The 25,196-nt window shown below is 35.5% G+C and overlaps 1 protein-coding gene across 8 annotated transcripts; it reads right to left on the reverse strand.

Moving 5' to 3' along the window:
- Nucleotides 1–1,828: 1,828 nt before the first annotated feature.
- LOC139978163 (uncharacterized) lies at nucleotides 1,829–23,561 on the reverse strand. Of its 8 annotated transcripts, none has more exons than XM_071988081.1 (6): nucleotides 23,106–23,561; nucleotides 20,699–20,833; nucleotides 15,384–15,440; nucleotides 10,430–10,606; nucleotides 7,842–7,895; nucleotides 1,829–2,950 (listed from the first exon to the last, which is right to left on the reverse strand). In XM_071988081.1, exons 1-6 carry the CDS (start codon nucleotides 23,257–23,259, stop codon nucleotides 2,406–2,408), a joined length of 1,122 nt encoding a protein of 373 aa, XP_071844182.1. In that variant the 5' UTR covers nucleotides 23,260–23,561; the 3' UTR covers nucleotides 1,829–2,405. The 8 variants fall into 8 exon arrangements, with proteins under 8 accessions (XP_071844182.1, XP_071844179.1, XP_071844178.1 ...); XM_071988078.1 differs by having other exon boundaries at nucleotides 10,475–10,606; nucleotides 15,318–15,440; nucleotides 23,106–23,554; XM_071988077.1 differs by having other exon boundaries at nucleotides 15,318–15,440; nucleotides 23,106–23,554.
- Nucleotides 23,562–25,196: the final 1,635 nt, after the last annotated feature.

Below are 25,196 nucleotides of genomic sequence, written 5' to 3' on the forward strand. Positions count from 1 at the left end.
TAGTTTTTCTCTTTACTTTGTGCAACAGACAAATGAAGCAACCTATTTTATTTAATACTTGTCCCCTCTAAGAGATTTGAAGGTTACACATGGATCCAGCCACCAGTTGTAAAAGCAAAGCTTTAAATATCTCCTGGTCAGTTACCACCAATTACAACAATTGTAACACCAAACTGATATAGACTCAGACACAGGAACAATAAAAATACAACAATTTGTGGAACCCAACAAACTCTTGAAGCCCCCAAGTCGTATGCAACTGTTGGACTGTTCTCAAAAGGGACAAATTCAATTTTAATCTCTTTTTTTAATTTTTTTTATTTGCAACCTATTTTTCTCATTTTTTTGTTTATTATTATTAATCTTTTTAAATATAAAAATAACATCTATTAATTTTTGAATCTAAAAAACACCAATTGTTTTTTTTTCTTCTATGATACATTCACTTACGAGCCATAACTGCATAGTTGTTTTAAAAATATCAAAATAGCATAGTTACCATTCATTTGTTTTTTTTTGCTTAATTTTTTTTATAGTTTGTGATTCCCACAACATATTATTTTTTCAATGGTTAAAATGTGACATTTTACACTTGCTTGCGACATTGAAGATTTCTTTCTTTGGTTTATTAAAAGTTTGAATTTTTGCCTTGCATTTAAAGACAATCTTAAGACCCCTTGTGTTATATTTGGTAAAATCAGGTGTTAAGGGTATGGCGGGTGTGTGACCTTGCAGGGACTTGGGATTGGTACAAATTCAAACTTGTATCTCGCCTTACAGAGAGGTCCAATCAATTCCATTTCTTGGTATATAAGATGGAACAACTAAAAGCCAATTTTGTAACACTATCTAGTGGCCCTTGCCAAACAAAGTAGAAATTCAAAAACCAAAACCACAATTTTTTTTTTAAATTTTAGCATTTTTCTACCGTCATTGACTTAGTCTAGACCACTTTGTTTATATTAAGTATTTCATCGATACTACTTTGCTACGATTCAGCAAATAAATAGTACTCTTAAATAATACTCTTAAATAATGTCTATAACATTCTTTCATATTTTTTCCCATTTGTTTTTTAAAAACAAAATGGCAAGCGGAATGTACACTAGATCAAATGATAGCTTAATAAATAAATAAAACTTAAAAAAAACTCAGAACTGAATACAAGTGCTGGTATGATAACACAAAATACTGCTTCATAGTGACATCATAAAAATGAAGAGCGTGTTCGGATCGGAAAAGGAAAAGTGAAGGAGGGAGAAGCGAGGAGAACTTTTATCTCCATCTCCTTGAGAGAGATGTGGTAAGTTCAAGCTACAATTATCTAACAATATGTCATGATAAATAAATCTCTGAAGAGACCAAAAGATTCATAATGAAACACGGTCATGTTTCATTTGATGTAAAACTTTAAAAAAATATTAAATTTTTTTCATTCTTTGCACACAAGAAAAAACACACACATGCAGCTGCACTGAAGACAAGTCTTTTTCATTTTTTACAGCCTGGCTTTAAAAATTCCTCACCTAAAAGAGAATAAAAAATGAAGACCTAAAACATCTCCCAGAGTGATGTTGTATATTGTCATACAGCCTGCACATTATTATCTTAGTGGTGGATACAGGGCAGGGCGACTGGGAGACAGGTATAGGGAGATTCCTAAGTTAGTACCAAAATACCGGTGTGATTTTACACAACATCGGTACAAAATAAGGAATGCACGTGTGAAATCTGCTAAATTTCTCCAATAATTGTACCTCTTTATTTTTGGAGCAAATCATCTTTGCAGCTAAATTTTAGTGTCCAAAAAAATTTCAGAAAGATGCAAGGGGGGGGGGGTGGATGGGGAATGACACAAGATCCCCTGTATTTGATAAGCAGATTAACTACAACACTCTCTTTGATGTGTTGAATACAATGGTTGCCCTTACATACAATAGTATTGAACTTACCACTGATAAATTCTGGTAACTTGTATTTGATATTATTAATAAATATTCAGCGCTTTATATCTTACAGGACAGGAATCCTACTGAATTATTATGATATTCTTCCTTATGTACTTAATATTTATCTCGAAATGACTCTTAAAATCTTGCATTGCAATAATTCCTTCCTCACTCTCTTGGAATAACATCAGCACCATAACAAGAGGCCACTCATCCCACCCACTACCGCCCCCCTCTCAATCCTGATGTGACACCATTATGAAAGCATTGTCTGGTTGCCGTCATCTTCTAACAGGGCACACAACTCGCAGAAGGATCGCCCACCACTACTCTTGGTCCCATGAGGTGGTTTCCTCGAACGTTGCCGCCTTAGCATGGTGGCAGCGCAGTTTCCACAAATCACTCGGGGGGGTATCTTAAGCCTTTTAAGATGAAACCCACTTGGCTTAAGTTGATCTAAACCGACTGTTCGTGAGATCTTACTTGGTTTTGATACCAGCCCGGATCAAACTCCGGTTGAACCTCGTGGTTAGAGGCTCCGGACGGTCGCCTCCTCCGGTCATCCTCTGAACCACCGGAGAGTGGACGATACGGTGGAGGTTCCCTGTCAGAGCTATCGCTCGACGAGGATGAGTTCAGCCTCTTCTTTGTGGGCGTGGTTGGATTGCTTCCCCTCTGAGGACCTTTCGTGTAGGCAATTGGTGGGCACCGTGGGCCGTTGTGAGAAAGCACGCTGCTGGTACGCTTTGGGGGAACAGGAGGTGGGCCTGTCGGTTTCGCCCTAGACAGGCTCTGGGTACGACTCGCGCCCTGAGGAGTGCCTCGTTCCAAAGTGGCCGCCTTTGACGGGGTATGGGAGCGGGACTGTTCTACCGAGCTGGGTGGCTGACCCGTTGATGATTCTTGAAGGGAGACTTGTGGGGATAGGTGGTGATATGTGGAGTGCCCGTTTAGATGGAGGTGGTTCACTTGGTTCTCGCCATCTATCTTCTGTTTGGGAGCTGAAAAGATAATGAGACAACTGTTGAAGTCACTTTCAAGATTTTTCCCAGTTTTCATCAGAAATCAGATTATGTTAGACATGAGGAATCCATAATGATTTACTATTGATTCTGTTCTGTCCTTGACACATCTTTGTGAAATATCAAGCCTGACTGAGAATTTATAGGCAACATCAGCCATTTAATAATTCAGAAGTAAAAAAGATGGTATTTTAATTGGAGTACGAACCATCACCGATTAGTTTTATATAGCCATGACACAAAAATATATAAGAAACCGATTGGTGGACAGTACTACTGCATATTCATATCTCCACTTTGATTTGACTGGTAGAACACACGATGCCACAAGTCTACAAGTACATCAAGAGTTAATTGTTAATAAGGTTTACATTGACATGCAGGACATACAAAAGACAATGGGAATCAACAAGATGACACACAGCAACACATATTATGACAAGAAGCAGGCAAGGGATAGAGAGGAAGTCCTTTCAGGAGATTTAATCTAAAGTAATCTCACTTTTGTCCAAAACTCTGGAAGGAAGAGAGGAAGGCTATTTCTTTTTACTTAGGAAGGTCGACTTACTATTTTTTCTAATACATTTTGAACTGTGTTTTGTTACTATCTGTTTTTTATTAATTTTTTTTTCAGCTGTGTTTTTGTAACTCTATTGTGATGATTTAAGATCAGAAGTTTACTTGTTTTATCATGTTTGCATTCAAAGTGGGGTGGGGGGGTGGGGGAAGGAGGAGTGTGGTTTATTCAACGGAAGCTTAAAATGGCAACAATCTTGTCCCAGATACAGACACAAGATGGTTGTTGTTTGGATCCAACAAGGACCTGAGTGATGGTGTGGAGGGAAGGAATATTAGTACTACCAATTCTATAATTTGAAACTATCTTTTCCAAAAATCATCACATATGACTTTTGGCAGTACATAAGCAGTTTGTTTAACAGTTATGCTTTTCATCTTTTTAGTGAATCATATTTGGAAGTTTTGTTCAACTTACAATTATTGTTCTTCTGTTCCTCATTATCTGTATAACTAAGAACATCTCTGTATACATTGTAAGAAAACTACATACCTATCACTCTCTCTGTCTTTCACCCCCCCCCCCCCCCCCGTTTAATATCCTATCTTCCTTTCTTTATTTTAAATATTCCTATAAAAAAACACAATTTTTAACAGACAAACTTCCTCTTCCTTATTCAATATTTTATATCATTTATTTGCTTCTTGTATTTTAAAACAAACACCACAATGAAATTGGGGAATAATAAGTTCCACAAACAAGGAGGGTGAACTTTATTTGTACACAAAAGCAGGTTTTTTCTTCTTCTTACTTTCTTTCATTTTGTTTATATATATATATTTATATATATAAACCACACAGCATTTCGCACTCGGTAGAAATTCTTTCGTCTCCACTTACCGCGGAAAAGAGTTGCCCATCAAAAAGTGTTAGTAGTAATTTTTGTTAATCGACACCACTTTGCAAACATTTATCCTGTTCATGAGAGAGATGAGTTTTGACAGGAGCTGAAGGGAAGAGAAAAGTGGGAGGGGGATTGAAAAAGACGAAGAGAAAGTAGAAGATGGAGAAGAAGGACATGGAGAAGAAGAAGGAGAATAAGAAGAAAGACAAAACAAAGAGAACAAGAGTTAATGGTGGATGAGAAGTTTCAAGAAATAGTTATTTGAACATGCTGCTGGCTCAGTGTTGCGCTCAGATATTAAAATATCTTATGTCTGTTGTTTGACTTTTTATACACCGTCATGCAGATTCAATTCAGAATATCAAATCAGAGCACAAGGCTTAATTCGTACTATGGGTAGATTCAAGTATGACAAACAAAAACATTCTGGAGTCAAGTGATAAATCATTTTTTGAATATAAGTGACAAACTCCTGGCCATATATAGGGTCAATATTGTCAAGGTTTGTTGGAGGGCTGAGAAACTTCTGAAGATCGGAAAAGAAAACAGTGACCGATAAGGTGAAACAACAGACACTGCCAACAAGATGGTTCGATGCATTAGTTTTTCAAATGATGCAAGAAAGGAAAAAAGTCATACCCAGAAATCCAGCTTACTAAATGCTCCACCCCCCTCGAAGTGCTGCATTTGTTACACCCATGTTCTGATCTAAGATACTCTAGTATATCTCCATTGGGTCCTCATGCACCCATTTCGACCCATTAGCCCCCCCTCTCCCCTGCCCCTCCCCATCTTCCCAAAACCAAAGATTTCAAAATGGCCAAAACTGCTTATATTATTTCTCATTGAAGAGATTATTCTTTCTCTGTTCAGCTGTTAGTACTTTCAGATTTGTATTACGGGCTGATTCAGATGAAAATGCCTGGACTAAAATGAGAGATAGTGGCAGTGATACTGTGGTACATGTAAACAGAAGTTCATTGTCTACCCTTCTTTCCCAATTTTGAGAGGGGATGGGGGGGGGGGCCCTGGGCTCTCATTGTACCGATAACACAGGTATGTAAGATGGCACAACATATACTTTGACTAGGATGTTTCGTCGAGATGCCATGATGCAGACATACGTGGCCGTGCTTGAATATAAAGAGGAACCGTACAAGAGTATAAAGCTCCAGTGTTTACGGGCACAATCATACATACAAAATATAAACAGCTAGACACGCAAACTCACGTACCAAATCGGTAAATTTTTAGTTTAGTTCCCGAAGAATAAAAAAAAAAGAAAAAAAAGAAAGAGAAGGGGAAATAGAAGCATGGTTAGAGTTTTAACATTGTTAGTGCAGTAGTAGTAGTAGTACAGTGGCAGCGTGTGTGTGTTTAATACCCTATACGTTATATACACATACAACACACATATATCATACATGGCAGTTACCATGGTTATCGCCATGGCAATTACCATGGTTATCGCCATGGCAATTACTATGTTTATCGCAATGTTAACAATATAAAAGCATATTTAGAATATTTAATTATGATTGGGAAAGTTCAAAATGGAATATAGAATATTATTCTAATATGAGAATAAATCTGTCTGGTTTTAACTTATATACTACTATAGGTAAATGTGGTTACTATGGTAACGTACAAGAATCTTAGATTATGATGATAGATAAAACCAGAGGGGTAACATTTAAAAATATATATCAATACTTGTAACAATAGCAAGATATTAATCATTTTAAAAGTACACTGCCCTAAAAGATACATTAACTATTGTTCCTGGAAAGGTTTCCTGAAGTAATCATCATTTTACACACACAAAATAAAAATATTTGTGAGAATTTTATTTTGCAAAATCCTTAGATATATTATATACTAAAATATATTATACTGAGCTTCATTTACATGAAATATAAATAAACATGAACTACAGCTGAGATAAAATTCATTCATGGAAAACTGTGCTCCTGTAACAAATGCTAAAATTGTTAATTTATGTAAGTTTTTAAATTTTCTTCAAGCTTGCATTTAATGGCAGGGTAGTACATTTTGACTGTATTGTTCATTTTAATAAACTTATATGCACAGGTTTGTTTACCTTCAATTTTTCCTGAAATTAGGCAGCTATGGTTGTGGCAAGTGGGGCAATCTAGTGATTCAGTGATGTCATTTATTTATTACTTGATAAGATCAAAGCTTGCTTTGATCATAACTTGATTCATTTATAACTTGATTAGATCAGACTTGATTCACCTAACTTAAGTCACATATTAACTTGATTGGATCAGTCTTGATTCATTGATAACTTGATTCATTTCATAGCTTAATTCAATCATAACTTGATTGTAACTTGATGACATATGGCATTTGGCCAAAATATGTTTCCAAAACATACAAAGATTTTAATATATTATGACTTCAAACCTTTCAGACAAAGTGAAGTGAATTGGTTCACAGTATGAACAAATCAACTATGAACATGGATAAAATTTCTTTAATATTTAAAATCACAAACAGCAAACAAGTGAAAGGAGAAAAACAAAATAGATAAGAGTGGGCAACTATTGAAACTGTTGAAGTTTGATAACAAAGGAAAACAAAACACTAATGGTACATACATAGGTGATTGATTGATCGATTGATTTATCGATGAAGAAGAACCTTGCAACGATCCAAGGAGAAGCAAGGGAATTTGTTTTGAATATTTTTTTCCCTTCTATTTCAGAGTAAATATTCCTAACCTCCTTAAAGCAGCTTTCTGAGTTATGTCTACAATTTTACCAAAGATATCCATCATCACTAAAAGTAAGATTGCAAATGATCAAACCTAAGAGGTTCTTCTAGATTTTTGTTTCCTCCAGCAAAAGAAGAAGATTAATGAGGCAGTTACTAAATATGTAATATTAATTTTAACGAGTAATATTAATTTTAACGAGGGAGAAACCAAACATATATTATGAATGTTATTGAGGGAATAACTAACTATATAAGATTAACAATTTTGAACGCTCATCCACAGATTTTGCATTTGAATGCCAATTTGTAGCAAGTTTTACCGCCATTTTCCCCCCCTTTTAAATAGGATTACAAAACTTAATGTAGTGAAAACCTACTAATAGAAGGAATGAACCAAAGAATATCCACCATACTGCAGCTAGCCAAACAATTTGGAGACAAATCGCTATCAACAAAATCAAGAATTTTTAAATTTAAGATCTACTAGGCTTGGGTTATGGCACCGGAAAAAAATTTCAACATCTTCTGTCGTTTCCAACGATCGCTAAATTTAACTGAAATAAATCTCTATACAAAAGGTAATTTGTCTTTAAAAGTTATTGGATCCCTCTTTCCACTGTTATATAGAGAATAAATACCAAAAGTTACATGTTTTGGTTAGTTTTTTCCGCCCAAATTCAGCACCCAAAACAAGCTAAAATATTCCTTACTACTAGGAGGAAATTCAGTGTTTACCGCAGAGATGGGATGTCTTGTCATTTTTACTGAAAATTTGAAGAAAAAATAAAATGTGATAGATACGTGGAATGAAGGAAAACTGGACTGAAAAAGTTCCTAGACATGGCAAGTTAGACTAAGCATCGGATGCCCTAATTCATTAGTGGAATCAAACCTGTGCTTTAAAGAAATGCAAATACGGACGGACACATACATGAACCTTGATGAGTAATGGCAGACGAGTTTCGAATTAAGACAGTACAAGTATGGATATAACACAAGGGTGACAGAATCAGAAATCACAACTGTGTTCTTGAAAAATTTGTGAAGTTGATGGAACAGTTGAAAAGAGAATTCCTTTTTTTCCTTACATGCATAAAGAAGCAAATTTCTCTCTAGTAATTGCATTCTTTCACAAATTTAATAGTTTGCACTTTAATAGTCAGTTTTGCAAAAGAAAATGTGTTTTCTTTTTTGGGGGCTTTTCTCCTGGTATTAAAGGGATCAATTGTAAAACCAATTCTTATCGTATTCATGAATGGAATTATTTGAATTATTATTAACCCATTATGGAGGACAATGAAACTATAATGTATCTTATTCCATTGTAAAACAAGAAACAATTCGTATCACACAATGTCAAACATGATGAAGTTTGATCTGATGCCCTTTTTGAATGTTAAACAGACTGGACGACTTTTCATTGATACAATCGTTTCGCTGTTTGCTTTAGGAAGATTCATTTTATCACACATCAGAATAAATATGGAAGTTTCTATCATTAGATATATATGTACATCAAGAAAAAGAAGCACAGTTTTCACAAAGAATGTTACCTCAGAAGAAGATCAATTTAAGCTCAGAAGGAACATCTAACCATGAGGCCTTATCTGGTGAAAGAAACTTCATCCAACTAGAAAAGATTGGTTTGATAACCAAATCTATTTTCTTTCACCAAATTCAGCAAGAAATATTAAATAGACAGAGAAAAACAAAAACAAAATGAATGAAAAGTGAATGATGAAAGAAAGTAAGCACTTCAAGGTCAGGTGGTCTGGATTGATTCAGGTTCAAATGATGGCTCAAATCGACTCAAAATTGGAAAGAAATAGCTCAAACAGGCACAAATTATGTCCAAAACTGGACAACTTTAGCAGAAACTCTGATGTTTTTTTTTTTTCCATTATCATTTGATCCATAACCAACCCAAGACGACCTATGTTTGGCTCAAGGAAAGTGTGACTCGCTACTAAATAAATAGAGACAAAATTGGTCTCCACCCGCAAAAGTTTGAAAATTTACCAAACATGGTTCAATATCTTTGAAATGTCAACGGCAAAGCATACAAGCAAATAAGAGGATTACTTCCAATGGAAGTAATTCCTTACTTCCAATCTGATTACTGCCAAACAAATTTTGAAATCTTGGAATGGTCCTCAGAGAGAATATCAGAGGGCAGAGGGAACTTTGCTGTGGTTCATCATAATTGGCAGATATAAATCTCAAAATGCCATTGACAATTTTGCTCTGTTGTGATTGTGATTTTATTTCATGCAAAGAGTGCACTTGCATTACATAATCAACCCACCCAAAATGTGGATACGACTTGCAATGACTTTCACGTGCATAAGTGTTTTTTCCTATCAGGTTTACCGAGACTTGAAAATAAACCCTCATCGATAATCTATCACTATGCAAGAGATCTCATGTATACAGGGAATTCCACCTTCAGCATTTTTATCTGAACCTTCCCCTCTACCCCCCCCCCCCCTTTTTTTGTTTCTCTACAGCATTTGAAACTAATTTACCTTTTCTTCATAATATCAGAAGCTTGTAAGTACTTTGCAAAAGAAGAAGCAGCATGGAATGAATATATACATTTTGTTTAGAGTAAATCTGCAGAAATCACAGCAATCTTTATTTTAAATTAAAAAGAAAATTGAAATTTCGAGCTGATTGCAGAGTATAACTACTACCTTCTAGTTCATTCTCCAACCATTCAAAGTGATTAATGTGCAAACAACAGCACATGATGCAAAGAGTGACATTACTAGCCAATTAAAACTGTTAATAAATGGAACAATCCCCAGTCCTGCTTCTTAAGTCTTAAAGTAGCCAAGGTAAATCAGTAATCACACTGTGTGAGACCTATAGGCTAAACTGTTATAAATGTTTGTGATGAGAGATTCCTGATCACTTGTTTTACTACTGAAAGTTTTTACATTATATTAAACAAAACATGCTGCTTTTTAGGGCTCGGTAGACTAAACCATCCTTCTTACTTTGGACAGAGAGTTAAGTTAGCGAGACACTAAATCAAGACAAGGTCAAGAAACCCTGCCATTCTACTAGAGAAGGTATCTAAAACCATCATCGGAAAGGTCTGCTTATGGCATACGATGAAAGCCCGAATGTTTACATATTTCCACTAACGGCACCTATTTCATTCCCTCCCCCTGGTTGTTTTACCAGGAACTACATATGACCCTATTGTTGTTGTTGTTATGATGGGATAGAGAGCCAGCGCACACCCTTGAAGTACCCACTTGAGTGAAAGAGCAGTTAGTACACCAATACCCACTTGGACCTAGGAAGTTTTCATCAGTAGCAGTGGTCACATAGTTACCCTTGCTTCTGTTGGAGACAATCAAAAAGATAATGACGGGTAGGCAGATCAGGAACAGCGCCCATCCCGCGATGACCAAGATCACCAGCAGCTGTTGGGTGTTCGATTGATTTCCGATGCTAGCTTCACTCTCTGGGTTGGAAAATAAAAATAAAATATATTGAAGAATGTTGTCTTGCACCACGCATGTGCAACAAGGTTTCGTTTGCTCCCTTTTTGCTGATCAACAATTTACATTTTGTGCTTTCTTTGCATTGCTTTCTTTGCATAATACCAATAGACGATTCGAAATGATAAGTGCAACATCTAGAATTAATATTAATATGCTTAATACTTAAGGTTAAGTAACTGCGAAATAACTAATATAGTTACGTTACTATGAAATACAAAAATTCAACTTTTTTCAATTTTACTAAAGATTGTAAGGTTGATATGATCATGGGGAGAATAAAGGCAGAATCTATAATGATATCACTGATCTAGAAATACCAAGAATAGATTAAACGTTTTATTTGAAGAAGTACTAACTGTAGCTTGTTAATCATGATTTCAAGAAAAATCAAATGCTTTCCTCCGATCAATGGAAAATTCATTAATCGGGTAGAAAATTTCAGGGAAATGTGGAAGAGCTCAAAAGAGACAAAGAAAGAACTGGAAAGATCCAATGTTGGCAACCATTTTGAATTTTCAATATGGTTTACTATTAAGGCAACTAAAGCTAGTTCTATTTTATTTACCTATCATCTACGGTTATTTATAGATCAGTGGGGGAGACCCTTTTGAACCTGAGGGTGCCATACAAGAAAACAACACACCACACAGATCTCTTATGTTCATACATCTACATACTATTCTTTCTTTTCGTCATATCTGTCTCACCTCGGACACTGTAGCAACGATTAGATTAAGCAGCACTGGGTTTCACACTTTCAAAATTGATATTTATATGGTAATACAATGCCAATGTATCTTAATTTAGGTACAAACTTATATACCAAATCAGTTCACAAACATCAACACCCAGATCATATAAAACTATATGCCACAAAACTACAATTTAAAAATATCTAATATTAAAAAAAAAAAAAAAAAAATAATATCAATATTCAAAATTGATCTATGTTTATAGCAAGTTAGGTTCCTACCGTTGTAAATACTTTCACACTGGACAACACAAAATTCCTGTTGCTGCTAGATTTAGTGACGATACCAAACAACTCAAATTAAGTCATTAGTGTGGGCTACGTGTGAAACCCAGATAATTATACTTCCACTTATAGGACCTGCAGCACTAACGTCAGTAATCTTAAATAGTAACAAATAGTTTTCAATTGAGACGAAATTGGACAGACGTACGTCATAATCTCTCGCGCTAACAGCCGCATAATGACTATGTAGTGTTTCCAACCTTAACAAGGAATATTATGGATATGAACTGAAGTGAGGTACAGAGTCTATATTAAACTTTGTTTGAAAATAATCAGAGAATCATATTTCAGTTCCAAGATCTTTTTTGTTGTTGTGCAAAACTGAAAATGCAGATGGAACGAAAATTTTCAAGATGAGAGATAACAGGTCTGCTACCTCCCCATCTCCAACCCCCCCCAACCCTTTCATACTCCTTGTTATAATCAATTATACCATGGTTATACATTAATTCGTACGAAAAGCTACAATACATTTTTTTTTTAAAGATATACAAATGGCAACCATCCAAACTTAGCAGTGATAGAGGCCAATTTAAATACTTTTCAAATTGTTCTAGTTTTTTCTTCTTCTAAGTAACTTCAAACTAATTCACAAGTTACTTTGTTACTTAGTGTACAAAGGCATAGAATGGTACTTAACTAATTAATATCGGGACTTTAATGAACAGAACAAATAACTGTCCTGCAGCAAACTTCCTCATTTACAAACTCCAAAGATTCATACAACACGCAAACACACCCAAGTTTTGTACGCAAAATCTCCGTAAACAACGCCGGATAGCAACCTTTGAAATGCAAATGAAGGTGTGGAATTCCAGACACTAGTGTGTAAATTCCCCCATTGGGTGAATGTCTCTCTTTTTCCAATTATCAATGTAAATCTTTGTAGGGTTTTGTTTCATTTGCCTTGGGACATTTCTACACCACTGTCCAATTTGCAAAGGGAAGTTTTTCTTGCGACAGAAAGTTAAAAAGAAACAGGTTTTCAAATTGATGTGTGATTGGAAGTGAAGGATGAAAGGAGGTGAGGGCTCCCCGACGGGAGTTTTCCTGTGATAGAAGTGAACCATCATGTTATTTTTTTTGTGCCTCTCAATAGTACCATGTGCTTAGATGTGTTATTTTCTATTGCTGTCTGTGAAAGAATTGTTATTTTTCATTTCAAAACTGTGTCTGATTTAGGCAACAATATCTGAGTAATGTACACTAATGAGTAATGTACACTAATGTATCATGTATTTCTCGCTGGTGTATCAAGTATGTTCCACATGAATAGATGAGAGTGGTATTAATGCAAATGTATGTAGAATAGCAAAGAATATAGATAGTCAACTGTTATGAATTCCCAGGTGTCAACATAGGGATCACAAGCCCACAAAGGATAACTCATGAGTATTAAGAACAGCCCATTCACCAAACAGCAATTACAGGTGGGATAGGAATGGAGTAAAGAGGTGAGATGGGAGGGAGGGGGAGATAAAGGAGGGGTAAGGGTGGAGGCACCACATTGGGAAAGGGAGTTGAAACCATGAGCTCCAATTATTCTGTTCAGTAGTGAGATATAGAATCTCTGTTTGATACATGGATTGATCTTAATGCTTTGGTTACATGATTTTGAGAAAGCAAATGTCCAAGGTTATGCAGTAATATACAAATATTAACATTTCTGGGATTTGTTATCTGTTTGTATGGAGCTCAAGGTGACTTCTTCTGGTGAGAGTTCACTGTGCTGGCAAAATTGGGGGGGGGGGGGCACAATGTGATTTGATAAGGAGGAGCACCTCTGGATAACCGGGGAAACAGCATTCAAGAAGCAAACACAAAACATTCCAATAAACTTCACAACCTACATTATCAAATATTTATACCAAATGTTAACATTAACACAGAAAATTGAACATTCATTTGTACCACACAAATTTAACAAAAAAAAAAATATGAAGTACACACTCATAGAGAGTGAAGGCGAACATCAAGAGGTACTCAAGGGCACAGTACATATTAGTACAGACCACTTGACAGCCCTTTCACAACTTCATGCACATTAACAGAGAGAGCAAACACATCTCACGATTACGACAGTCCAACCAAACAAGAATTAGTCAATAATAAGACTTACTTCACATCACAAGAAATGAAAAGGTATAAAAAGGAAGAAGATTGGCATAGAAATAGGAGGATAAAAACCCCATCTTTGAAGGAGAATAGTCCAATGTAACTGTATTCCTGTTACAGAGCAGGTTCTAACGTCTTATATCTACACGGGGACTTGTTCTTTATCAATTACACTCAATAACTGCCTTTCCAGAATTGAAGATCAAACATTATCCTTTCCTGTGCACTACAGTAACAGAAATTTAATAAAATATGACAGTTTTTGCCAAATTCCTGGAAGATCAAACATGTAAAACTGAAACTACAAACAAAACTATCCCAGCTGTAAGTTTTTAACAAGATCAATTTCGGGGAGTTATGACATAAGCTGTATATTAAACATATGAAGAGGGAAGGAAAGAGGGTAGGAATTAAAACTAGGCCAAACCTCTGAGGTACACAAAATGGTAACAATCTGATTGAGTATTTTTTTTTATTTCACTGCACAATTTACATTGATCTCTTTGTGACTGGCTTTCGGCCCTCATCTTTACCTTACAAGTAAGACTGGGGGATGGGGGGGCTGATGGCAAGGACGGAAGATGCAAAACAAAAATAATTTTATTGCATCTAATTGTGAATGAATATGATGCTTTGATGGAGCTTTCAAAAGATGTTTTCTTTTATACGCAACACACAGACCCCCACTCCCTCTCCCCAAGAAAAAACAATCGCTTGAGAAAGAGAAAATGGATGATGAATAAATGATATAAATCCATGCAGAAAAGGAAAACGGGTAACCCAAATATGAATGAAAAGATGCATAGGAGAATAGGTCAGCATTAATACTATGGAATGTGTTAGTAAGGAACAGAGATAGGTGGTAAGAATATTGGCTGTACGATACTTGTAGTTTGTGTGCATTGTGAAGACTTGACGCTGGCAGCAAATTCCATGATGGAGCGAAAAAGGGGTGAAGGGGGGGGCGGTGAATTTCAGCTATAAATGAGTCCATGGACCAACTGACTTGTCAGAACTAACTTCCACTATGTACAGCGATAGTTTTATCTTTACTGAAATTTGCCAACTAGATCCAAGCGACATGTTTCAAATGATCATTTCTTTTCGAAAGGTACACCCTATCGACTATTTTGCATTTTCGTTTGACATCTGTCTCTGAAGTCTAAAATGTTGGATGGTCAAATCAAAATGATATTGAACTTGCCATTACCTTTGGCTCATGTGAACCTTGATGAACATGTTTAGTTCTGGAACTGAGAGGATGGGAGAGAGAAAGGGAAGGAGGAGGGGGGGGGGAGAGAATGAGGTAGGGAATGACACACAGCTACCCCAAGCTGCCTACAAGAAAGAGTTTAGTTGAGAGGTTGTTGTGAGTAAGGTATTAGATGAGGAGGAGAGATGCATTGTCTTTGTTTCTAGTAATCTTCATTGCATTATAATGTTGAGAGAGTGAAAGAAGTTTAGTTTCTGCTGGATGAGTGTGGATGGGTACAGGGTACCCTTGAATTTAGAGGGCTTACCGGCCCCTATGTGGTTGCTATCAGGGTCATTTGCTGAGTTTCCGCTTCCATTTGGTATATCGTTACCTTCCTTTCCATTGCCTTCTGGATGGATCGCGGTAACCGGTGCGTCCTTTCCAGGACCTGGTGTTACGTAAGTAAGATGAGGAAGAAAATGTGTAAATTAAAACAATGACGCGGCGTGACAGGCGAGACCCAAGGCAAAATATGGACAGAACATAAAATCAGTGTTAACAGTAGAGACACGATAACGTAAATAATTAATAGAAACATTCAAGCTATTGTAAAACAGTCAACATATGATGATAGCCAGATGATGAAAAAGAACAAAAAAAAACCATGACCACTATTGTACCAACTTGAGAATAGAGAGAGAAAACACCACTTGAAGCAAACTTCCGGTGGGAAAAAAGTTTCGAAGATTCTGTCAAACTTTTGTCTGATGGACTTATTAATACAGACTAACATGACAATGACATTAAAATTTAATCATGTTTAATAACTGTATGAACCACAATATCACGAAAAATTACTAAGTCATTAACAACGCACAATCACTTTTTTTCAGAGCCTGGTAAACCATTTCAATAGTACAAAGGATATCAAAGCTCCATTAATATTCAATATATGAAATTAACATACAGAAAAATATAACATTTATACACCAATTATCATCAAAGGAAGAAAACTTGGAAATGCATTAAAACTAGTATAAGATTAAGATGGCATTATGACAATTGTAAGTAGAGGTTAGTAACGTCATGAATATGCATAATTTATGCAAATCAGCATGAGGCCAATATGCAAGTATATACCTCGACCCTGTAAGATCTCAAGATTAAACAAAAGAAGACATATGAAATGCAGAGAATAAATAGTGCGTTAGCTTTGAATCAAAACGAGCTAGAAAAGTTAACGAACAATCATGTGGTGAGTTTTTGTCAGAATTTGAGCGAATATAGATGTCAGTAAATTAGCTTATATAGAGTAAGTATACAGTTGTCGTGGTGATGAGACAGTTTGAATGATGCCACAATGATAAATATCACTGTATAGCAGTAGATCAATCCGAAGAGGGTAACATGTACTATCATATCACTGCCTAATGGATGTAAAATGAGATACGACGTACACAAAACGTGGTTGTGAGTAATCGGGGAAGAGGTCTGCGACATCGCAAATGTAATGGAAAAAAAAACCCCAAGCAGCATCTCTCATGATGCCGACCGGATTAAGCCTTCCAATCCACTGTTCCCTTTATTCAACATCTCCCTTCCCCTCCCCTCTCCCCACATCTCCCACCCTACCTCTACCCATGACACTTCCTCTCTTCACCACTCGAACGCCAATCAATTAAATACTGCTCTAGGTATTTAGCCAGTACAAACAAGACGTCGATTTGCTGACAGTTTCATTAATGGATTTATTTCATTCGTTTAATTCATTAATGGATTTCATTAATGGATTAAGAGACAAGCAACACTGAATGGCTACTAGTTGAATACAATGGCTACTTTCATACATTTGTCGCTCAGATATATGTAATGCATCTTTACATAGGTGCTGTGACCATCCAAGATGCCAATTGTAAATGTTGAATCAAGATGTCACAATTACAGGTAATACTTTCGATAACGACGCCATAGCTGTAGAGTTGTCGACGTTGAGAACACCTCTTCGGTGTTTATGGGTGTTGCTGACAGTGATGGCTGCATTAATGCAGTCATATGATACTGTCCATACTTTGTTGTTTCAGACACGTCTGTCGCTCAATGCGATTTAATGTTTTCTTTCACAACTAAAAGTTTTTTACGGTATCTTATCAGAAAGATGCATCATGTGCATATATTGTATCTGGTAACAGCCTGCCAATGGGTGAAATTCAAATAAATACACTATTCAAAACACCTCAAAAACATCAGGTTTTTAAAGGATCCTTTAAAGGAGCCTTTTAGATGTATTTCATAAATTTGTTGACGCTTTTCGTATATTTATATATATATATATATATATATATATATATATATATATATATATATATATATATATATATATATATATATATATATATATATATATATATATATATATATACACATATAGATATATATATATCTATATATCACAGCTGCTAGCAGCCATTGCTATAGGCGTTTCCCTTTTATCTGTTTTTTCCCCCTAATGTTGAAGAATAAAGATATTAATCTGCCTAGCTAAGAGTCCTGAGGCCGCCTCCTCCATATCATCTAGTTTCCCTATAGTTGCCTATTTGTCAGTTCTTGTACAGTTTATCATATATCTACACTATCGCTGTAATATGCTTTGAATAATATGCAATGGGGAGCACTGGGAATATGGTAGCCATGTGTTCGTTACCATGAAAATTTATGACCAAACAGGGTCCAAATTGTGAAGATTTCATCTAATATGGATGAGTAAGGACAATAAAACGTAAACAAAGCCTGTTTAATTGTAAACAATGAGGCCAACCAGAGTGTTCATAAGCCAAGCTCGTAACTGTGTGTGTGTTACTTTATCAATTGTATCAATCAACAGGAAGAATGATTGCACAGGGGGGGGGGGGGGGACATGGCATGTGAGGACAGATAGAAATTATTCTATAACATGACATACAGATTGAGGTTGGGTTGTAGTTTTCTTATTTTTTATCTAAACAGCTAAAAGGTGTTACTGTCTCTGTAGTCTGAGATATCCGGATATATTGTAAATTCAGTTGTCAGTTGCCTGATGCAAACAGATCACCCAGCGGCTGGTCTATGTAATAAACTAAGTCTATTAGAGAAGACAGTACACACAGGATGTGTGTAAATGGACTACATGGGCGAACTTATCAACGCAAGTCCAAAATAGCAACGAGGGAACATTAATAATTAGTTTCCAATAACTTGCATGGATCATTTAAAATATGCAACTTTGGCGCACTTACTGGTAAATTAGAAATGATTAACTTAAAAGGCAACTGTGAAGGTTAAGGGAAGGGGAAAAGTAAGTTTTAGACTGTACTGGTACTGCTATACCCTTAGAAATAAAACTGTTGTTTGCAACATATTATTTCATGACTAAACCAGTTGTTACTTGGGGAATGCAAGGGAACAGAGGAGGAAGGAGGGGGAGGGGCAAAAATTAGCATAATATCAAAATATTTGTACAAAGTCATAGGGATGAGGAGGGGCTCAAGAATAGTGCTGCCCTACTGGCCATTTTCATTACAACTTCCCTCCCATATTGTTATAATAACAATGGACTACGGTGCTGTTTACTTCATGAATGGTGAAATAAATAACTTGCGCCATATTCTCGATTAAGGCATTGAGTATTAAACATGCAGCATAAACTGTCCAGGCATAATTGGATAAATCTGTTAGTAATATACGTTAAAATATATATCGGTTTTAATTGTTGTCAGTAATTGGTAAATGCTTTTTTTGTTTAATTTCATATTAATTAAGTCAATTAAGTTATTAAATAGATCCCTTTTTGGCCTCCCTACCACTTTCTTCTACCCCTCCCTCTCCCTATCACCCCCTCTTCCATTTTTTGGAATGATTGCATACACGAACTGTTATCAGCTATGTTCCTTCTGTTTATACACTAACTGTATTCTTAGAAATGCTTCTTATTGCGACCTAATACCAATCGATAGCCACGCAACAATTTCATCTAAACCTTGTCCAAACTTTGTCACAAAGCAACTAATTTGTTGGTACCCTTTTCAAGTCTAAGTTTAACCCGGTTTTAACGAACTTTCTGCAAATATCTGCTATATGTATTGACAAGAAAATGGTAAAACTGGTTATGTTAAAATATAATTTCAAAACCAACTCAACAGAGAAATAATTTAATTGACATATATACTACAGATGAAAACCTCCCAACATCACTTTGAGGTCTGTAAAACAAATTCTCATCATAAATGGACAAAAAACAACCGAATAACGAGTGAATTTGCAATCAAATTGTGTTATTTTAAGTTCTCAACAGAACCACATATATACATGTGTTTAAAAACAACCATACGACCCCAGATTAACAGATGAAGAACAATAGAGACCTGCTGAACTTTGACCTCCAGCAGTGATGGTTAGTTTGTTAAATGAATGAAACATTTCATTGTAAGAGGAGGTTTTCTTGTAACGAGAAAGTTGTAATCAGAAAAATAAGTATTATAATGTAGCAGAGATTTAATGTCACCATATTAATCACATATCATGAAATAATATCTTCAAATCATGCAAGAGAAATTTCACGTGTCTTGTCGACAAAACGTTGAAGATCAAAACAGACTCGTTTAACTTGGCGCTGATCAAACTTTTTCATTTTCTGACAACATTTATGTCGATGTCTTAGTTTTAATCGACCACAACGATAGTTGTGAGGGTGATAAAAAATCATTAGATGCTTTCAGTCTAGCATGCAGACCTGCCTGAAAATGTTCTGGTCGAATCATTACACTAGGTTTTATAACCACAAACTTTTGAAATGATTATGAAACAAGCCCTTGACTCTGAACCCACCTCTTGTCAATTTTTTTCACCCATCTATCCTTCCTTTGCTTCCCTGAACACTTTCAAAAGATTTTCAGAATACTTTGAAGCTGATTACAACAAACTCTTACAGAGGACTCCTCCTCTTACGTGGATTAAAACGAGGGAGTTACAAATACGTGCTGGGGCTGGGGTAACGTGTGCTGGATACGGATAGAGGTTAAAGGTCAAGCCATGCCAAGCATAACGATTATCTACTGTATGCAATCCAAGAAAGAACAGACAAGCGAAACAACAAACTCCAAAATGGATTTCGATACAAGATAGATTCTGAAGTCTTCGACCGAACTCAGCTCCCTTTTCCAACGACTTGAAACAAGATTCATAACTCTCTTTATCTGTCATGCAAGTTTATATGATAGTAATGAAGAGGAGTATGTACAGTGTAATTATAATATTGAGAAGAATTGAGGCATTCAGAAAGTGCAAAAGATAGTAGTTATCTTATAGCAAAGTGAGGTTGTTCAACTTGTTTGAATGAATCAATTTTGGTTAAATTCTTCTTCTTTAGAGAGTACACAGAAATTGCAGGTACTAACCTCCTCCCCCATTTCCCTGCTTATAACAAAAGCAAAATTCATCTGAAAATCTGATGGATTGTTCAAATGAACAACGATCTCTGGTTAACATCGCAGCCAGGGAGGGACTTTCTTTAAGCCAACTTGCACCCACCCATCCTCCCTCTTTTCTATTCAATCCTCCACATTCCCAATTCCAGTACAAAAGAAGAGCTGGCCTTTATCATCAACTACAAAAGGTCAACGAAATCCATCTTGGAGTTAATTGTTATGAGCTTTGTTCCAGCATTCCTCTAACCTGGCTCAACTGTTGTTGTGAACAAAACAACTGTAGTGGTGTTCTCCACTGGTTTTGTAGGAGGGACCTCTGGGGCTACAGATGAAGAGGAGGGGCCCAAGGAGATGGTCCTTATGAGTGTCGTTTCGTGCATTTCTAAAAACGGAACGAACGCAAAACCACACTCCAGTCATTCCCATCATGTTAAATTTAATAGGGAACGGATCACTAATGAAAAGTTTACTTTTCAAAATTACCACATTGTATCAGCAGTTTCCTATAAAATCAACCATTGGCAAGAAATATTTTGAAATTATTTTTTATTTTGCACTGTTCTATATCTGCATTACTTTTATTAATGTGCATAGATTTTTCTTTTATTCCCCAAAAGGCCCTGACACCAAGCAACTGATCCATAGTGAAAGAGAAAAGAAAGTAAACATTTGAAAATCTAAGCTGATCTAATTTTTTTTAAAGAATTAATTCTACTGCTAAAGGATAACAATTGTTCACTTGATTTAATTTTGGGAGAAAGAAAAGTTTTTGTACAAGCTGCAGATCAGTAATAGATATCTATCTCAAAGAGCGAGAACCCTTTGTCAATTTTAGACATCAAGTTTAAACCAAATTTAAATACAAACTATAATTTTTTTTAATGTATATTCAAACAAGGAGCCTTTTTTTTTTGGGGGGGGGGGTTCAGTTAAGAGACTGATGCAAGAAATGTTTTAAGAAGATTTGTGGAAACAAAGAGCTGGATTTTTTCTTTATATATATCCTAATTATATTTAATTTATTTCCAAATTACGATAGTTGAGGGAGCTAACAGGAGAGTAGTTTCTCATTTCTTTAGAGCAGGGGATGTGGGTGCTGTAGGAAGGGGGTGGGGTCCTTCTAGAGCCTTCCATGGTTTGCCTATGAAATTTCCAATGTTCTCAAATGGATACATTATTTGAAATGGCTTGGAATCTAGTTTAGATATTGTTTTTTGTAATAACCATAAAATGCCTTCAAATAGTGAATATTAATGATGAAAATGACTTGGTGATAAAACTGGTGAGACAGCATTTTGTAGGGAACTTTTTACAGCTGTGGTTGATAATGAACACAGTGCAAGTGATGGTCTCCCTACCCTACTACATAACTTATCAAGGTTAATTAGTAACCAACCATTGACAAAAAGATGTCCAACTTATATAATAGAATTTCTTTGTCAGTACAGTTACTATCCAAGGGAGAAACCTAATCAAAATTTGAGGTGTGGTGGGGATGAAGGGGGGGCAACTAACAGTCAGACATGTTGCTGTTCCCCCCCCCCCACAATGAAATTTGCAACTATAGTATTTTATCAATTTTAATAGAACATTAACTTAAACTTATTCCAACATCTTCTGCCTATTTACCTTCACTGGTCCAATTTGTACTGATACTATTTTAAGGGGATAAATTGCTTATTTATTATTATTACTATGTTTACTAACTTTTGGTCTCCATAATATTTTATATTACTTGATTCTCCCCAGTTATGAGATTAGCACAACATCAATCATTAATTAATTAATTATGTATCATTCATGGGAAGATGTAGCGGACGTTTTATGGAGGAACCGTTTGTAAAATCAAAGTACGTACATTGAAGTCAGCAACAACGATGGCTACATGTATGTAGTAACTAGCTTTAAAGCATGGAATTTTATAAAATTGAGATTAATCACATCAAATTATTCCTTTTGTTTATACAACCAGACAGTTCTTTTTTAAGGTAAATAAGTTGCCTGCAGAATGTTATGTTTGCCTTTTTGTTTGAATATTTGCTTATAAGAAATAAATTACTATTTTGATAAGCATTAAACGGATAGTAATGATGATGGCAATATTGCATTTGATAAAAACCAGCAAGCCATTTTTGCTGAAAGGAGATCCATAAGGGAATTTAAGTAATACTTTTGGAGAAGAAAAAAATAACCCAGCTAACCTATTGGCTTACAGATTGAAAATGACTTTTGAGCAAATGATAAAATTGATTTTGAGGCATAAATGAAGGAACAATTAAAACGAAAATATGATCAGGAAAATTTCTTTCCTGAAGGGATATCATTTTACCTAATAAAACAGAAGGAAAGCAATCCTTCTCATTCCATGAACCAATTTTTTTCATATGTAGATTTTTATTTTTTTGGGAAAATTGTTAAAATCAAAACGGGGTCACTATTACACATATGGGATGGGAGGGGGGGGGGGGTTAAGTGGTCCACTGAAAAGATGGTTGATGCAAAGCACATTTACTGCTAATGAACCATCTAGACACAGAATGTCCTACTACAAAATGGTAAGCACAACCAAATAATGACACTTTTGGGACAAAAAATGAGAAGAAATTCATGAAGAGAGTAGAAAGCCCACCACCAGAGCAAAGAAAGAAACTAACCAGTCGGTGCTGATGAAGGTTCACAGAGGCATTCAGTGGCTGTCGGCGTGGGTACAGGTATCTCTGTCATGCATAAAACATAGATGCAATGATGGATGACGACAACAACGGGATAACAAATCACCAACCCTGGAGCAATGTCCACGGTAACCATGACAACACATCAGCTGGAAAACTGTCATATCTATCGTCTCTTATTCCATGTCCTGCATATTTTTCGTTTTCTAGTGTTTCAAATTTTGCATTGATTTTTTGCTTTTTTTTTAATTTTTATGTTTAATGTTTTAAAAAAAAACTTTTGCTGTACTTTTATCCTTCAAAGAGAGTCATTTGACTGACCTCCAGTCTAAAGGTTTAGCACTCTTTCTGTGAGCAGAAAACTTCAAAGAACAATCGAAGACAAAGAGAACGGTGCTAGTTAAAGAAAATGAACTCTCAATGTTTTAATCCTCTTTTGTTTCCTTTTCATCCCCCCCCCCCCCACCTCCCTATCAAGATATGTCAATTTTCCATTTCACACCTTGAGGTTTTTGTTCTGCACTTGCAGCAAATATTGCGAGCAAGCTCACCTTCTCATATTTTGTATTTATCATTCCATCCCACTAGCTGACACTTTTTTTCCATAGTTACATATATCAGTTTTATTGTGAAACTGTTTTGAAGAGAGAGTTCTCAAAGCTTCAAATTTTTGAGTTTCAAGTTTAACACTAAATGAATCCCCCAAACTTGGTAAATCATAAAAGTTCTGTTTTTTGGCTATAACAATTTCACCAACTAGTCAATATTCACCCCACATACCAACGTACTCCTCCTCCGGCTACACAATTTAAGCTTCGATAAACAAAATCTTCATTTGAATTTCCAACGAGTTTGGAATCTAAGTTTGGAATCAGTTTTTCCAGCTGAATGTTGGACTGGATACAAAACAACAACAACACTTCTGCCGCAAACACATATAAACAAGAACCAGCCTACAGACTAAACACACTGCAAGTTTGGACCGCTTAATCAAAATAAAAGATCAAACCAAAAGATTTCATAAGATGAAATGTCAACACATCTAAATGACACATGCACTCTCAAAATATAAATTAACAATTTAAAAAATAGGAATGAAAAACTCAGAAGAAAAAAAACTCAAAAATGCATGGAGGTTATAACCAAAATGCTATCAGTGCCAAAAACAGATGGAATTATGAAATAATTTTTAAAAAAAAATTTTGCAGTATTGACATATGCAACCCTATCATGCATTACACTTGAGAAAAACAGGGTAAAAGAACCTCCCCCTCCCGAACTACTCCTTCCAAGCATATTTATCATATTTGTTTATTATTATTATTATATAGGTTACACAAAAATATTTTCATAGTTAATCTTGTTATAGAAACTGCAATCATTGTTATCAAAATCATAACGGATTCCAACAAAATATCTGTAATTTCCAAATGAAAAAGATCTCACATAAACCACAAGAATTAGAGGAGTTAGTGTAAAACCGTGGACCAGACAGACAATTTTTTTGGCACAATTCAAAGAGGTTATTATTATTTCAAGGTCCAATGTTATTTTCAAGCAAATGTGAAAAAAAATATCCATGCTGAGAAAAACATGAAATGATATACATATTTTTTTTAAACTAGCTTATATTTGCTACGTCATATGGATTATCTCTTCAATTTTCATAAATAGCAATAAACGTGGGCACGAAAGAGACAGCATCTAATTGGCAGGATACACTATACTAGCAATTTGGTGAAGAACATCAGGTTTTTAGAAATACTGCGAACAGAGCAAATTTATATGGAATTTTGATGAAAAATTTCTTATTTTCTATTGCATATAAATCTATCAGCTTCATTATGACAAGAAATGAATATTCTACAACTTCAAATGCAAGAAAAGTAACATCACTTATCTCCCTTATCTTGCTCCCCTTCCCCTCACCCCCCCCCCACCAAGTTCCTCTACCACCATCTCCTTATAAAATAGTATTTTGCATTTGTTTTGGAGTCATTCTAGTCAAGTTATATTCCTATGTTATTGAGAATCTTCAGCCTCACCAATAGATCCTTGTGCTCGATCCTTTAC

Source organism: Apostichopus japonicus, chromosome 13 (assembly GCF_037975245.1).
Source record: "Apostichopus japonicus isolate 1M-3 chromosome 13, ASM3797524v1, whole genome shotgun sequence".
NCBI classification, from domain to species: domain Eukaryota; kingdom Metazoa; phylum Echinodermata; class Holothuroidea; order Aspidochirotida; family Stichopodidae; genus Apostichopus; species Apostichopus japonicus.